Below are 16,290 nucleotides of genomic sequence, written 5' to 3' on the forward strand. Positions count from 1 at the left end.
TTACAAGAGAATAAACAGCAACAACAACAAAACCAAGCCTTAATTCTCACTAGGTGGGGTTGGCTATATGAATCCTTTTCCGCCAATTTATGCAATCATGGACCGTCATTACAAGAGAATAGAATGACTAAATTCAAACAAACTCTGTCACAAATGTGGACGTAATAAGAAGAAGACTCAACAAAAGGACATTTGGCTGTGTCGGGTGTTGCTTCCATAAACCTCTCAACGCGGGTCGCCCTTTCTCACTTGTTTCAAGCAGATCTCATTGTTAGCACGTTAACTTTCTTATGAGAATGGTTCCAGTTGATGCTTTAGTGGTTGTAGGTATTGGGATCATCATATCCTGGGGAGTATTGTTGACAATGCACAGTAAGCAAGGCTTGGTAATTTTGTCCTTGTGAATCAAGTTTTGAATGGCATGTAATAGGACATTACATTCATCTCTGTGATATCCCAACCTTTAGCGATAATGTAAAAACTCATTAGGGTTATTGTACTTAGGTATTTGATGATAATGGAAAAACTTGTCAGGGTTATGGTATTTAGGCAAGCCCTTTTGGCAGTGGTCCTGGTTGTTGTGGGTGAAAAGGCTTTTGGCTTTGAGGTAGTCAAAGACCCTGAATAGGCTGTATAATTTGTAGGTTAGACATTTGAAAAGCACTTATCCTCTCCATTTAGTAATTGAGTTCTTTCGCTTTCAGTCAAGTGGTAAAGTTCCACTCATTCTCTCCCCCAATCCATCTGCACCCAGCCAAAAGATGAGACTATAGCGTCCTGAGGGAGGAGTTTAGGGGCCGAACCAACTTCTTTTTCTTTCTAAGGTCATGCAAAGGGGGCCAGTCCAACATCATACTATTCCTCTACAAAGACAATATATGCCCTCAATTGCTAGGCTTCACTCTCTGTCTGAGTCATTCCAGCTTCATGATTTCATGCATCGGTGAGCAAACAAAACAGAAAAAAGTGGGCCATCTCAGCAGAAAGAGAAGGACCTGCAATGGCAGAGACTACTGACATGAGAAGCCTGGAGTCCTCAATATGAGGGATCCCTCAAAATAGAGAAGGATGGGCAGGGCTTAGATTCCTAATGAATCGAAAGCAATAAAAGAAGACTTGCTTCAAAGCCAGACAGATTTCCCATGTTGATATGCACCCTGCTCTGTCTGGCTCATTCATTTATTGTGCTTGCTGGTCATGCAAAAGATGATGAGATTCCATTGATATGGAGCCAATTCTATTTGACTTCTTGGTTTGGAGGGTGATTGGTACATAGGCTTATGGCACTTCATTGCAACATCTAGCTGATCTCCCTTAAAGGATATGTTCATCATGGTTGTGGACTTATTTTTCCCTCCATAAATGCTGCAATAGTTTCATATGGATTTTGCTTGGTAACTGCCAAGTCCATTTGGGTTGTTTTAATCTCTGCATTGTATTGATATTGGCTAATAAACTCATGCAGAGATCCTCCCATTTTCTTACTCGCATCATCAAAAGAGAAGAATTGGTTCAACTGGATAAGGGTGAGTGAAGAGCTTGAGCCATGATGCATTCATGAGCCCTTGCAAGTCACGACTGCATGACCCTCACATTTGAGATGAACAAATGGCGGATTTTTCCCATTGAAGCAATACAACTCACATGTAATCCAAATTTTTGTGACAAACAAGCTTTGAGTCAGAAAGAGAATGATTGGGGGTGCTGTAGGATGGGAAAGAGAGGAGCAATTGAAAGAAGAGGGGGGAATAGAGGAGAAAGGGAGGAGAGAGTAGGGAAGGGAGAATGTCATGAGTGAGGGAGAGAAACAGAGACTATTGTGAAACAAAGAGTGAAACAGAGAAAAAAAAAGAAGCAGATTCTGCTAATCAAAATTATAATTATTCCTTATATAAATATGTGAATAAGAAACCCTAAAAATGAAACAATAAATAATTGTATCATATCCCAAAGTAATAAAAAATTATAAACTAAACTTAAAAATATCAAAATCAAACCCTAAAATTCAAATAAGATAATGTCATAAACTAATATAAAACCCCTAATTTCTAGATCTACCTTTCTATAAAAATGTTTGGAAGGCAGCGCAAGTGGTCAAACTTTTGGGGCTGAAAAAATTTCGACTCTAAAGAGTTAGACTGCAAGTGCCACTTCAAAAGATCAGCTCACAAAGATCGTCCTTGGGAATCCAAGTAGTATTTTATGCAAGGCGACCTATGACTACGTGGTATGGACAAAGACCTCCATAAAAAGAGGTCACAAATTCATCATCTAATATGATCTCATCTTCTTGTTGTTCAATGGATGCTAAGTGAAGAATTACAGAAACTGCACTTGTACTAAAGACAAAGCAAGAGGCTCAAAAATGCTTCAATGCAGGTCCAATCCCCCACACTGGAAAAAGGACTAGTGTTCATATAGTTGGGCAAATTAAGTAAATAAGCATTAGATCCAAGTTTGCTCATAAGAAGGAACAAGCCAATGTCAAATACATGCAATTTCTTAAATAAATTCTTCATATGTTATTCAAGACAAATGTGAACCATGATGCAATCACTTACATTACATTATCTATTTGCCAATGTTTTCCTAAATAAATTCTTCGAATGGTTTTCAACACAAATGTGAACCATGAGACAATCACTTATATTAAAATATCTCTTTGCCTTACAGCACTTGAGTTGAAAGTTTATATTACGCAAGACAAGTTTGTGTCTAACCTTAGCATGCGAATCATGGATATGCTATATGCTACAAGCTCAGAAATATAGGTGTTTGATGGTGAAAGAGCAGGATGGGAGCACATGATTTGTATCCAAATACACTCTCAAATGGACTCTTACTGTGGATTTATTGACAACACTGTTATAAGCAAACTCAACAGTTGATAATAGTAATACCAAGTCCTAAGTGCCTTATTTTTCTCCTACAACACACTATAAGGAAATCACTTAAACTACAAGTCTACGATTAATAACCTAGTTTGACCTTCAGTCTACGAGTGAAAAGCAGGAAAAAAAAACATCAAGTTGGTCTCACAACTTCCAAAGTGCCTTCCAAAAGTAACTGATGAACTTTACATCTCTATCAAACCCTATGGAGTTGGGAAAACAATGTAGTTTTTAGACTTCAATAGCTTGTGAACATGGGGTGACCCTCCCCCTACCCTCACAAAGAGCGTAGTCTTGTGGCATGGGGATGCTCTTTTTTTTTATTTTTTTATATTTTAAACCTCTAGCTTGGCAGCATGTAAAGCATTGGGAATCTTTTTGCAAGGAATAAGATATTCCATGTTGAAGGATCTGTCAACTACCATAAAAATGGAAACACGACCTCAGATTGTTTTAAGCAATCCTAAGACAAAATCCATACTCAAATATTTCCATGGCATGTGCAGCAAAGGAATCGGTGTATAAAGTCATGTGTTCTGATTTATATAATGTTTGCTAACTGACAAGCCCGACACTTGGAAACTATCCTAGCAACATCTCTATTTTAGGAATGCCAATAAAACCTATACTCAACAAGGGCAATGGTCTTGTCTCTACCTAAATGGGCAGCTAAACCCACCTGCATGCCAACTCCCAAATTAAGGAATTACTTAATGAATTGTGGGGAATGCATAGCTTAGTGCACTTGAATAGGAAATACTTGTAGATAACGAAGACGTATCTCCTATGGTTACCGCTGCTAGGTCGCTATTCTAGTATCCTCCTTTAGACCATTAATGAACTCTAGTGACTGTGTGGTATCTGGCCCCAATACTCATTCTAAAATTAATGAACTCCATTTAGTATGTGAAACCAAGAAAATTCACTTGATTTTGTTTTCAGAATTTCTCAGTACCTGAAGATTTGTCTGCATATGATGGTTTAGAGCTGCGCCTTAGAGGTGATGGCTGTCGCTATAAACTCATCGTTCGCACTAGTGCTGATTGGGATACCGTGGGCTATACAGCAAGCTTTGACACTCTAGAAGGTCAATGGCAATCTGTAAGTGACATTAGGGTCATGTCGTGGATCATCTTATCTTTATTCTGAATAATTTATCTATTTCTTCTAGATACGGTTGCTATTTTCATCTTTGAGGCCTGTATTTCGTGCGCGAACTGTGTCAGATGCTCCCCCTTTTGACCCAAGCAGAATTGTGTCATTGCAGGCATGTTTCTCAATTTACCGTTCTTCTCTCGTTTTCAGATCTCTGAGTTGTACCTCTTTTCTTTTTCCCCCTAATTGCTGAAGCTCAGATTGTTTCAGCTTATGTTCAGCAAGTTTGAGTATGATGGGAAACTGAATCCAACATTTGTGGAGGGTGCATTTCAGCTTCTAATATCAAGCATACGGGCTTATATAAAGGATCCCATATGTCCCAGGTTGAGTGTTTCTTACACATTTGCAAATAGAAGATTTACTTGCCTCAAAGCTGTTGGATAGCTTGATATAAAGAGTTGCCCCACCACCTAACAGCTCAAGCTTTTAGGTCAGGTGGTGAGTTAACATGGTATTAGAGCTGTGGTTGCAGGAGGCCCTGCGTTCAATTCTTTTTATAAGTATTCTGCCTGTTATGTCCATTATAGTGCACTTTGTTCTCTTTATGTTCATGCACCTGTTCAAGTTTGTTCTATTTGATCTTCACCATGAGACAGGGCCGTCCATGGGGGAGAGTTTTGAATACCTTGATATACATTGTTGGCCCACTGCCTAACAGCTTCTCAAGCAGCGATCTAAAAGAAAACTTATTGACATACCACTGCACTCTTCAGAGTCATTCAATAAAATTGAAATGACAGATGAAGCATTTAACATGAGTGCACATATGTGTTTAATTATTTTTATGGTTGTGTTTCACTTGTAGGTTTGTACATGTGAGTGCTGCTGGAGTTACCCGTCCTGACAGGCCTGGACTTGATCTAAGTACACAACCTCCAGCTGTCCGCTTGAATAAGGAATTAGGCTTTATTCTCACATTCAAGTTGAAGGTTTCATGCTAATCTCTATCAAAGTTTCATTCATTATATATTACTACAAGAAATCTTGATATCCAAGGAATTGACATTTGTGCATCTTCTAGAAGGGCTAAACTGCTGTTTACAAGTTGTAAGCAGTGTTTCCAATCTTTAACTTTTTATTGCATCCAAAGCTGGCATTATGTTGGTTGACCAGGTGGCTTCATTGCCCAATCAAAGCACCAATGATGCAAAAAGTGAGAGATACTAATTACAATTTTAAAAATAAAAATAAAAGCATTTGAAGCATTTTTGTGTGTTTAGTTTCATATTCGTATGATTTTTGAACAAAAGAAATCACAAAAAGGTATGTTGCTGCCATTTTGAAAGAATTAAGGATCACCGAAGTAACGTCTAAACCTAATGGGTCAAGCAAAGATAAAGGAGTTAAAAAATATTGATACATTGAATTCATAATGAATTTTTTTTTTTTTAAATTGCATATAAATACTTAACCAACAATCAATACCCGAAATATTACTTAGTGCACATGGGATAATTATACTGTGTATAAGTGGTTATATAACACGGACACGTACAGATGAGCAGTATATGTGCTAGACACTTGGAAATTATCCAACACTTAGTACATGTATCAATAATTTTAAAATATATTTTTAATTGTGGATGCTTATCCAACACTCCATCACTTTCCTAATTCAATTCTCTCTGTACATAATAATGACATTATTATATGGTTTTCCTTGTATATTATCCATGGAAAACCATTGCAGTATTTTTTTTCCCACAAACTACCAATAGAAGTTTATCTGAAACTTATTAAAAAAAAAATAGTTATTTTGTACATTAGCAATAATATTTGAAAACTCACCATGGGAGGAAGAGGGAAAGGAACAGAGAGAGTAAAAAACTGCATGTACATATATATATATATAATTGGAACTTTTGGAGATATGGTGCCCTGTAAACAGTAAAACTATGTCTCCTAGAGTTATCCCATTCTGGGTGGAGAGTTGCGATGGATAAAGAGATGTATGGGATGCAAGCAAGTGATACTTGGGAGCTTGTGTGACTTCTTGATGATCAGTCCTTGGTTGGGTGTATATGAATTATGAAGGTTAATTTAAATGTTTTCATCCCTACTAGTCTGTTTGAAGGCAAGACTAGTAGCAAAAGGCATAGTCTTAAATTTCTACGAAATTGTCGAAATTTCCGGTTTCTGTCACCCTCGAAATCGAAATGGCAGTCGATTTCCGTCTTGCATAATTTCTGTCAAAATCTCAACGAATCATCCGAAATTTATCGAAATCTAGATATTTTAACGAAACTTGTCGAAATTTTAACTATACAATGAAATTTCCTCTGAATTCAAATGAGAGATTTAGGAGTGAGTGAAATTTCTCTCGTAAATTATTTTATTTATTTTTATCGAAACAAAAGGTTATTACAAATGCTTTTGAAATTATATGAAAAAATAAACTTACAGCAGCATTTTATTTAACCATTCATGTCTAAATTTTCATTATTTTTATAATAAATAATATTTAAATGATTTATGAATTTCATTTGTATTAGCTGAATATGTTTAATGTACATTATTTTAGAAAAATGTTTGTTACATATGTTATATTACAACTTTTCCACCTCATTCAGGTAATAGATGGCCATAAGCTCCCTTTTGATAAAGCATGTACCTAATGATATCAATTTACCCATTGCAGTCAGAAAAAAAATTAGGTCATGTACTTAATATCCTTGGTCAAAATACATGTCTTATAAAAGCCTGTTTACAGAGTATCGTGCTTTTACTTCTAACCTTGACAGGATAAAAATTCCAAAGAATATCCGAGAAGCCTTGAAGATTCTTGAATGGAGGGAAACCGTAATGGAGGAAATGTGGGCTCTGTAAAAGAATGGAACTTGGGACGTTATGAATTTTCCGAGAGGGAAGAAGCCAGTTGGTTGTAAATGGGTCTTCACAGTGAAATATAGAGCTGATGGGACAGTTGAACGATATAAAGCCCGATTTGTTGCAAAAGGGTTTACACAGACCTATGGCATTGACTACATGGAGATCTTTGCACCAGTGGCAAAATTAAATATAGTTTGGGTCCTCTTGTTCTTGGTAGCCAACTTGGATCGGTCACTGCAGGAACTCGACATTAAGAATGCGTTTCTAAATGGCGAGTTAGAAGAAGAAGTCTACATGATGATACCTCCATGTTTCAATAAGAGAGGTGAAGAAAACAGGGTATGTAAACTCAAGAAGTCCCTGTATGGACTCCTAGAGCATGGTTCGACAGATTTGCAAAGGTGATAAAAAACCAAGGATACCGACAAAGGCAATCAAACCACACCATGTTTTTTCATCAGTCGGAAAGTGGTAAGAAAACAATTCTGATTGTGTATGTTGATGGTATAATCCTAACTAGAGATGATACTGTGGAGATAGAAAGATTGAAGAAAGTCCTAGCTGCTGAGTTTGAAGTTAAAGACTTAGGACAAATACGATACTTCTTAGGAATGGAAGTTGTTAGATCAAAAAAGGGTATCAGTGTCTCTCAGCGAAAGTATATCCTTGAGCTCCTAACCGAAACTTGCATGCTTGGATGCAAACCTAGTGAAACCCCCATTGAAGCATTAAAGAGATTTGAAGACTACGGAATATCAGTTGAAAAGGAGAGGTATCAGATATTGGTTGGTAAACCCATCTATCTATCACATACTAGACCTGACATTGCATTTGCAATTAGTGTGGTAAGCCAACACATGCATTCACCCAAAAAGACTCACCTAGATGCAGTGTACAAGATCCTTAGGTATCTCAAGGGCTCTCTGGGCAAAGGACTCTTCTTCAAGAAGTTGGAAAGTAAGGAAGTAGAAGTTTTCACAGATGCAGATTGGGCAGGATCAACAGAAGATGGAAGGTCTCCCACCGGATATTGCACCTTTGTATGGAGAAATTTGGTGACTTGGAGGAGTAAAAAATAGAATGTAGTGGCTCAAAGTAGTGCTAAGGCTGAATTCAGGGCAGTTGCACAAGGGATATGTGAAGGACTGTGGTTATGAAACTCTTGGAAGAATTACAGATCCCAGTAAAATTCCCTATCAAATTCTACTGTGACAACAAAGCAACCATCAGTATCTCTCTCAATCTTGTTCAACATGACATGACTACGCATGTAGAAGTGGACTGACACTTTATCAAAGAAAACGTTGAAGAAGGAACCATTTGTATGACATATATAACTACCAAGGAACAAACCGCAGACTTCTTTACCAAAGGGTTAGCCCGACAGAGTTTCGATGATTTCATTTGCAAGTTGGACATGATCAATATCTATGATCCAACTTGAGGGGGAGTGTAGAAATCCTGTGTATATTGGAGAGATTTAGGGGATATTTATTGTATATTATTGAGTGAGATTCTTTTAGGAGATTGTTTCCATATTTAGAGTAGAGACTGTATTATAAGTAGTTTGTTTTGGCTTGTACAAAATTATTCAAGAAATACAGAAATTATTCATTCTAATTTCAATTTCCATATTTTTGGAGCTTAAAAATTTGAGTCGAAATTCAAAACTTAAGACCCTGGCTAAAGGGTATAATCAAGATTTGGAGTTTAAGTATTCTCGTAGATTCTTTGGTAATTGAGCTTGCATCAGTGTCTCTTTATCTCTTAAGCTAGTACATGCCATTGTCCCTTACACCAGTTGGATGTGAAGAAAACCTTTTTAGATGGTGATCTTGTGGTGAAAATCTATTAGTAAGTAGCAACTAGCAACCTCCTAGGTTCATTGCTCAAGAGGAGCTAGAGTTGGTTTGTTGCCTTAAAATATCTTTGTCTAGCTTGAAGCAGTCTACAAGAGTGTGGTTTAATAGATTCAGTACAATGGTGACTGAGTCTGGTTTTTAAAGATGTGCATTAGATCACTATGTATCGTACCATAGTCAATAATTTTACTGATTATGCATGTGACTTATACATTCACAAGTGATAAGGGTAAGGGAATACAACATTTAAAAAAATCCCAGACTAAAGATCTGGGATTTGAAGTACTTATTGGAAATTAAGGATCCAGATCCCATGTGAGGACAGACTTTGCCACAGAGGATATATAGAATAGACTTGTTGGATGAGACAGGGCTGTTTGGATTTGAACATGTTCATAGACCCATGGATCTAACAATTTGGTGCTGCCAGATGGAGGTGAATTGGTGGCTGATCTTTGGATGATACCTCAGACTTGTTGGGGAGTCAAATTATCTTAAAGAGTTACTCGGGTAGATATATCATTTGCCAAGTCGTTGTAAGTCAATTCCTTGATTCTCCTTGAACAAGTCACACAAACCTGGGTCATACTCTTTTTTAGGCTTGATATAAATTGTTGGCCCACAACCTAATAGCTTAAGTTTTTAGGTGAAGTGGTAATCTAACATGATATGAGAGCCATAGTTGCCATGAGGACCTGGGTTTGAGTCTTGTTGCCCACATTTAATGTTTGTTAAAAATTTATCGTCTTCCCAATATGGGTTTTATTCATTGCTTGTTTATCTCTCACGTGCGATTGGGTGGCATGTGCAGGGGAGTGTTAAGGCTTGATATGCATTGTTGGCCCAAAATCTAATAGCTTTAGTTTTTAGGTAAAGTGATAATCTTACACTCTGTACAAGGATACAAAGATGCAAATTGGGTTGAATCAACTTTTGTTGGAAGATCCACAACAGGGTACTGTGTTTGTTGGTTGCAACTTGGTGTCTTGGAAGAGTATGAAGCAAACTGTAGTTGCACAATCAAGTTCAGAGTTTGAGTGTACAGCCATGACCCATACTACTTAAGAATTAGCTCAGTTAAAGAATATGTTGGAAAAGCTTGGTTTTCTATGTTTGCAATCTATGGAGTTGATGAGTGATAATCACTTGCAGTCCATATTACTTCCAATCCCAGTTTTTCATGAGGACAAAACACATGGAAATTGATTATAAAACCACATATGTTAAGTTTGAGTATCAATTGGCTTATTAAAGGTTAAATTCATTCGTAACAAGCTAGGAGGATATGATATAAATTCTCCAGCTTGAGGGGAGTGTTTCCATTTGTTGTATGTTCTATTACTGTACTGGTTACCATATGTTAGTGAGGTTACTATTGTCCTGACATAGATGAGATATATTTATAAATAGACTAAGGGACCTGGCCCTAGGTTCTTAAGTTAACACAAATCCTTTTCCTCTCTGCTCTTTTTTTTTTTTTTCTTTTAAATTTTTCAAACAAAAAGAAACAACTCCTGGGAATATAGATGAGACCAGCCTTGATCAACAATGCAAAATTAGAATTGTGCAACCACGTTGCAAAAGGGCGACACGGATAAAAAGAAAATGATGGGCTTTACTTCTTTTAATAACACAACAACCAGGAGATTATACCTTTTTAGACCTCTGCATTTGCCAATAATCAACAATGCAGAAAATAGAATTTCACAAATAAAAAAAAGAGAGAAAAGATGGGTGCTAATCTTATTATATGCATAACACAATTATCGGGAGACTTTGAAACATGAATGGAGTTTTTACTTTCCAAATAGACTTCTTGAAAGGAAACAAACAGTTGAAATCTAGGAAAGATGTGCACAAAACGATTTACAAGAAATTTTACTACAGCTATCAAGACACCTAAGTTTCCTTCATGGGAAAAAAGAAATTGGGCATGACTCAAGAATAGTGCTCAATCTCATTCACCTCTCTATCATAACATGACAAAAGAATTGAGGATTCCAAGAAACAGAAGAATCATTGTGAATATTGGAAGTAGAAATTGGAGAACCATATAAAGTATAGAGGTGCTGAATATGAGGGGAAGCACCATAGAATATGGAATTTTCCCTTTCCACAAGAGCTCCAATTTAGTTCCATCTCCAAATTTGTAATGGATCAAAAAGAAATGAAAGAGGGATGAATCTGAGATTAATTGTCATGGACTAAAATGAGCAATAGTCCCCCCCCTGCCACCCCACCTTAGCGTCTGTTCATTTTTCTTGAATTAAAACTTGCCTTTAATCACCTTGCCGAAGGTACCCAGTTTCCAAGAGGAACCGCCACAACTATTTTCCCATCAATGAAATGTTTTTAGGCTAAAGACACCTTATCCTCAAACCACCTTGAGATCTCCCAATAAATAAATCATCCTTCTCCTAAACAAAATCTCTCATCTTTTCTGTCATTTCAATGGCATTCATAGGAACCCTAAACAAGGATAAAACATAATTTGGAGTAATAGAAAGCAAGCCAAAGGAAGTGTGATGTGACACCATAAAGAAAAATAAACAATGTATCCACCCATCTAATCTCTTAGCCATGCTCTACACAAATGGATCCCGAAAAGCAAATTCGATGAGGGTTTACCACCCAAAGTACTCCTAAATAAGTAAAAGATCACTCCTAAACACTACAATGAACAGTTTCATGTGTACATATATTATGTGTATGCATAATATGCGTTGCTAAACCCAAAGGTTCAGGAATGGTTTAAAACAACTATGTTTGTGTATGCATTCCTGTAACATATATCGTCTATCTCCCTCCCACCCCCCCCCCCTCCCTCCCTTTTTCCCTCCCACCCTCCCTCTCTTGTGGGAGCCAGCAAGTTAGCATACAAAACAATTCTACTCTCAACTTCTATACAAGGGCCATGGTTTTACTTACGCATTGTTATTCTTCCCTATCCATGTTTATGTTTTCGTTTAGTCATTTACAATTGTGCCTTATCTCACATCAACCTGCATCTATATTGCACGGTTCCTCTCATCTTTGTATCACAGTACTTGAGTCTCAGAATTCTTTAATTGAGTTGGATTACTAATGAGTACATATTCTTATTAATTTTCATTTACATTTTATATTCTTATTTTAATAGTGACTTTGTAATAGGGAGAAGATTTGATACGGGAAAGTGGAATTCCATATACAATTGTAAGGCCTTGTGCATTAACTGAGGAGCCTGCAGGGGCTGACCTCATTTTTGATCAAGGAGACAATATAACGGTATTAGCATCAAAGTGGAAGCTTAAATTGCTTTTCAATTATCTCATTTTTCATATATTTCTTGATATTATTTATTTTATTATTTTTTAATTTAGATGTTGCTCCATCCTCAGTAGCACATGTGAATAGAGCCCACATAATACTTTCACTTCAATATTAACAGTTTGGTTAAATTTACTAAATTTCTTGTTGTATATACATCAATATTACTTACGATCTTTCTATGAATCATATTTTATCCATTTGATACACAGGGCAAAATATCAAGGGAAGAAATTGCTGACATTTGTGTTGCTGCTTTGGAAAATCCTTATGCATGTGGCAAGACATTTGAGGTTATACCTTCATGTTTCATTTTTTTGATTAAAATCAAACAATTTATTTTTCCTGTCCATTCTAATTTAATAATATCATGCATTTATGCACTTATGGTACAGTTACTGAATGAAGTATAATTTTCCAAATTTGTGAAGTTCAATTGAACGAGATCTATAGTTTAGTTGGATGCATGTATTTTTTAGGGGAATACATAGTATGGATTCAATTCATAAAGGGGAGGAGCGGGAGAAGTAGGGAATGTGTCAATGACTTCTTCTGAGCAGTTTGCATTGAAGGATTTGGATTCGTCAATTTAGTATTTTTTTTTTTTTTTTTCTTTTTAATACCTAATTCCCTTTCAAAGCTCCTTTGGTGGATGCCAGGGGATTAGCTTCCTTCATCTCTTGGGATCAACCAATCCACGTGCAAGTGCTCTTCACATATGGAATCTTCCCTTCTTCAGCCTTCAAAATTCTTTGTTGTAAATTTTCTACTACCACCAAGTGAGGTGCCAAATGATCCTAGGAACAATGCACTCCTACTCATCAAGGCCTAGCAATTGCCTCAATCACGAGGTATGGGTCACTCACTTCACTGACATTCATATTCTGTGTGAGTTGAGAATGAACCTTAGACCCAACAGTAAGGGTATTATGCTCAAACTTGAAGGTAACAGGTTCTATTCACCGAAAAAAAGAAAGAAAAAAATGTCTGTCCAAATGCAGCATTAAGGCTGCATACATCATACCTTCCTCTCTCCTGGTACGGCATGGGTGCTTTATACATTGGTACTGCATTTTTCTATTTTAGAATTTTCTTTTGTTTGACAATTTTCAAAGCTGCAAGACAAGGGGAAAAAAAAAATAAAAGATAATTTTAAATGCTGGGAGAACATCGATTTTATGTTTATGGCATGTAATATATGAAATTATCTGTCTAGAAAAATGTAAATATGCTATAATCAATATTGTAAAATAGGAAAATCCACTAGAGTGAATGAATATGGCTTACATCATGGTCTTCAATTTCCACAAAACTGCTGAAATTTCTGCCAAAATTTCCCCTCTTCATCACCCTTGAATGGATTCCCGCACAAAATTTCCATCGAACTTTCATCCAATCATCCAAAATTTATCAAAATTTGATATTTTCGTGAAACTTGTTGAAATTAACTATAGAACAAAATTCCCTTGAAACTCAAATGTGAGATTTAAGCAGAAAGTGAATTCTCTCTTAATTGATCTTCTTGTGATTATTGAAACCAAAGATTATTACAACAGCTTTTGAAATTATATAAAAAAAAAAAAATGAACTTAGATATTAGAAACAACATTTTATTTAACCATTTGTGTCTAAATTGTCTTGTTTGTATGATAAGAATATTTAATTTTCATGAATTTCATTATATTAACTGAACCTGTCATTGCACCTCATAGACAACAAACCTGTCATTGATTTATATAATTTATAACATATTAGTTATAAAACTTGCATTATTATTTCTATTAACCATTTCGATATTTTCAAGAAATAATTTCATGTTTTACGACTAATTTCCATCTTCTTCTTTTTTTAAAAAAAAAAAGAAGCTAAAAATTCTCAAAACTTTTGAAGCTTCAAAATTTCAGTTGAAATCAAAATTTAAGACCTTAGCCTAGACACACTTTCTTTTGCCAAATAATGAAGAGTTGGCATTTGTTAGTGAGACAATGTAATGCAGTTTCATCTTTGCAAAAGTCTTGTATGTTTCGAAAGGAATTTCCTAAGCTTAAAGATTCTTCTGATTCCATCCAACTTCCATGTTACAACTAGATTGTGATTATGTCACAGCAAGTTTCATCTCTCCAGTGTGAATGTTCTCTGGGGAATGATGACAATAGGTTACTGCACATAAATGAATGTGAGAAATGTCAACTGAGGGAAGCTTTGAAACTCTGCTCTTTCATTCTCTAGTCCTATCCTAAAATTAACTTTTCTCTATGACATTAGTTCCATCCCTTCCCTTTTTTTTTTTTTCTGGATATTGTGTGACTCTTGGACTATGGTTTGTTCTTTCTTCTGCAGGTAAAAAGTGTAATTCCATTTAGTGAGCCATTTGCAGTGGACCCTGAAAACCCACCACCAAAAAAGGATTATGACATATACTTCAAAACTTTGAAGGATGGCATTACGGGAAAAACAGAACAAAATCCTGTTCTTGTTTGATGGAGTGCATGGCCAGTACATTATAAAACAGTGCACATTGTAAGTCTAATGGCGGGCAGTGTAAATTCATTATCTTCTGGAATTTAGTAACAATAAATTTTAAAACTGGATTTGAAAATGTCGACTTTCAGTTGCTACATATTTCACTACTTTTATTAACAGGTTTACTCTACATAATGTCCTCCGTTTAACATCATTCGTATTACAATGTTCCTAGTATATCTTTATAGTCCTTCTGAATTGTGCGGGAGGCTGGATGTTGTGAGATCAAAATCCGATTCACAACTAAGCAGCATTTTGATTTATTAAGTAGGCAGGGGATTTTGAAGTTTCACCTCATTTTCATTTTTCCATTCATTTCATCTTCTGCTTCATTGTTGCAGGAATCTGAGATCAAGGGAACCGCAGTGTATTTCAGCATGTATTGGGCAATGCTATTGAGGCAACTGTCTGGAAGTAGATGTCTATGAGTACGTTAACTGGAAATTACAATTCACATTAGATGGGTCATTGTTTGCTTTCACCTGCCATTTGTTCAGTGTCTATAGAATTTCTCTGGTGATCTTCAAACACATTTCTCCCCCTTTCTCTTCTTCTTTGTCATGCTTAGTTTGCTTATTAAGAAGGAATGGATATAAAAGAAATATTAGAATCTTTCCTAATTAGATATTAAATTGGAACCTAGATAACTTTATTTTTTGGTTCTCTACAAAAAAATTGGCATATTGTTTTTTTTTTCTTTAGATATATAAACATTTTTAGAGTTTGTATCTGGCTGCTGTATGTCATTTTCAATTAGTAATGATGTCCTTTGCAATAACAGTTAATGCAAAGTATTTATTTTTGTTTCCTCAGATCTTGGAGTTCTTGTATTTTGTTAAGAAGCAAATTCTTAGTAGTTATGAGAAATATGAGTTAAGGTTTAATATTCGAAGTATGATTTGACATGAGAGTTTATTTTGGGCATGGAGGATATACAGTGGATTGCTTGGCCGATGTATGATTTGTGAAACCAAGGACCAATCACTGCTTCAATTCCTGTGCACTATAATACCATGTGGGAAATTCTGCTAAAAGTTCGAAGGAAATGGATAATTCATTGTTTTGTGTTCTCGGATTATTCAAAATGTTCTCTTAAATCTGGTATCTAGGAATAGAATCACTATCTAACAAGATTATTTTTATCAGAGTTTGCTTATCAAAATTACTAAGATTATAACATTCAGTGCTTGGCAAACATGGGATGAAAGAAATTCGGACTTTATAAGAGCCATTAATCTAATTTCTTGATTTCAATGCTCTTGCAAACGGGGATGAAGGAAAATTCAATTGCATTGGTCAGGCTTATAATGGACAACTTTACATGCCTTTGAATATGTCCAAAAAACATTAATGAATCTCAACAAGTCATAATCTTGAAAATTTCTATACACCCAAAATCATGAAATTAAATGACTGGTAAAATACCATATGTTAGTGCCGAGGAGCCTATGGATGGGTTTGATATACATGAACGAACACTAACTTGATCCAAAAGTTTAAGCCTATTGACTTTTAGGCCCAACCATGCATATAAGTACTCATCATTTACTCAAATTTTTCAATGTGGGAAAAACTCATAAGTGGAATTCTTAAGAATCTCATCATCACTTGTGACTTTCAAGCTTCCCTTTGAATAGAAATCGTCTCCTTTATGGGAGTGAGCCCAATTTCTCAATAATTGCTCAAGTGGGCCTTACCACTGGCACCTTACGTGTATC

The 16,290-nt window shown here is 35.9% G+C and overlaps 1 protein-coding gene across 2 annotated transcripts in view; it reads left to right on the forward strand.

The window, feature by feature from the left end:
• Positions 1-15,384, forward strand: part of LOC131144612 (protein HIGH CHLOROPHYLL FLUORESCENCE PHENOTYPE 173, chloroplastic) — a 53,698-nt gene extending 38,314 nt beyond the window's left edge. Inside the window, exons 10-17 of one of the 2 annotated variants that reach the window (XM_058093346.1) lie at positions 3,834-3,992; positions 4,063-4,158; positions 4,257-4,372; positions 4,855-4,978; positions 11,894-12,007; positions 12,262-12,342; positions 14,390-14,569; positions 14,914-15,384. In XM_058093346.1, coding sequence (XP_057949329.1) covers positions 3,834-3,992; positions 4,063-4,158; positions 4,257-4,372; positions 4,855-4,978; positions 11,894-12,007; positions 12,262-12,342; positions 14,390-14,530 — 831 coding nt within the window. In that variant the 3' untranslated portion in view covers positions 14,531-14,569; positions 14,914-15,384. The remainder of the gene's footprint in view (positions 1-3,833; positions 3,993-4,062; positions 4,159-4,256; positions 4,373-4,854; positions 4,979-11,893; positions 12,008-12,261; positions 12,343-14,389; positions 14,570-14,913) is intronic. The other variant, XM_058093347.1, reaches the window with a different exon arrangement.
• The last annotated feature ends 906 nt before the right edge of the window (positions 15,385-16,290 follow it).

This window comes from Malania oleifera, chromosome 12 (assembly GCF_029873635.1).
Source record: "Malania oleifera isolate guangnan ecotype guangnan chromosome 12, ASM2987363v1, whole genome shotgun sequence".
Lineage (NCBI taxonomy): Eukaryota > Viridiplantae > Streptophyta > Magnoliopsida > Santalales > Ximeniaceae > Malania > Malania oleifera.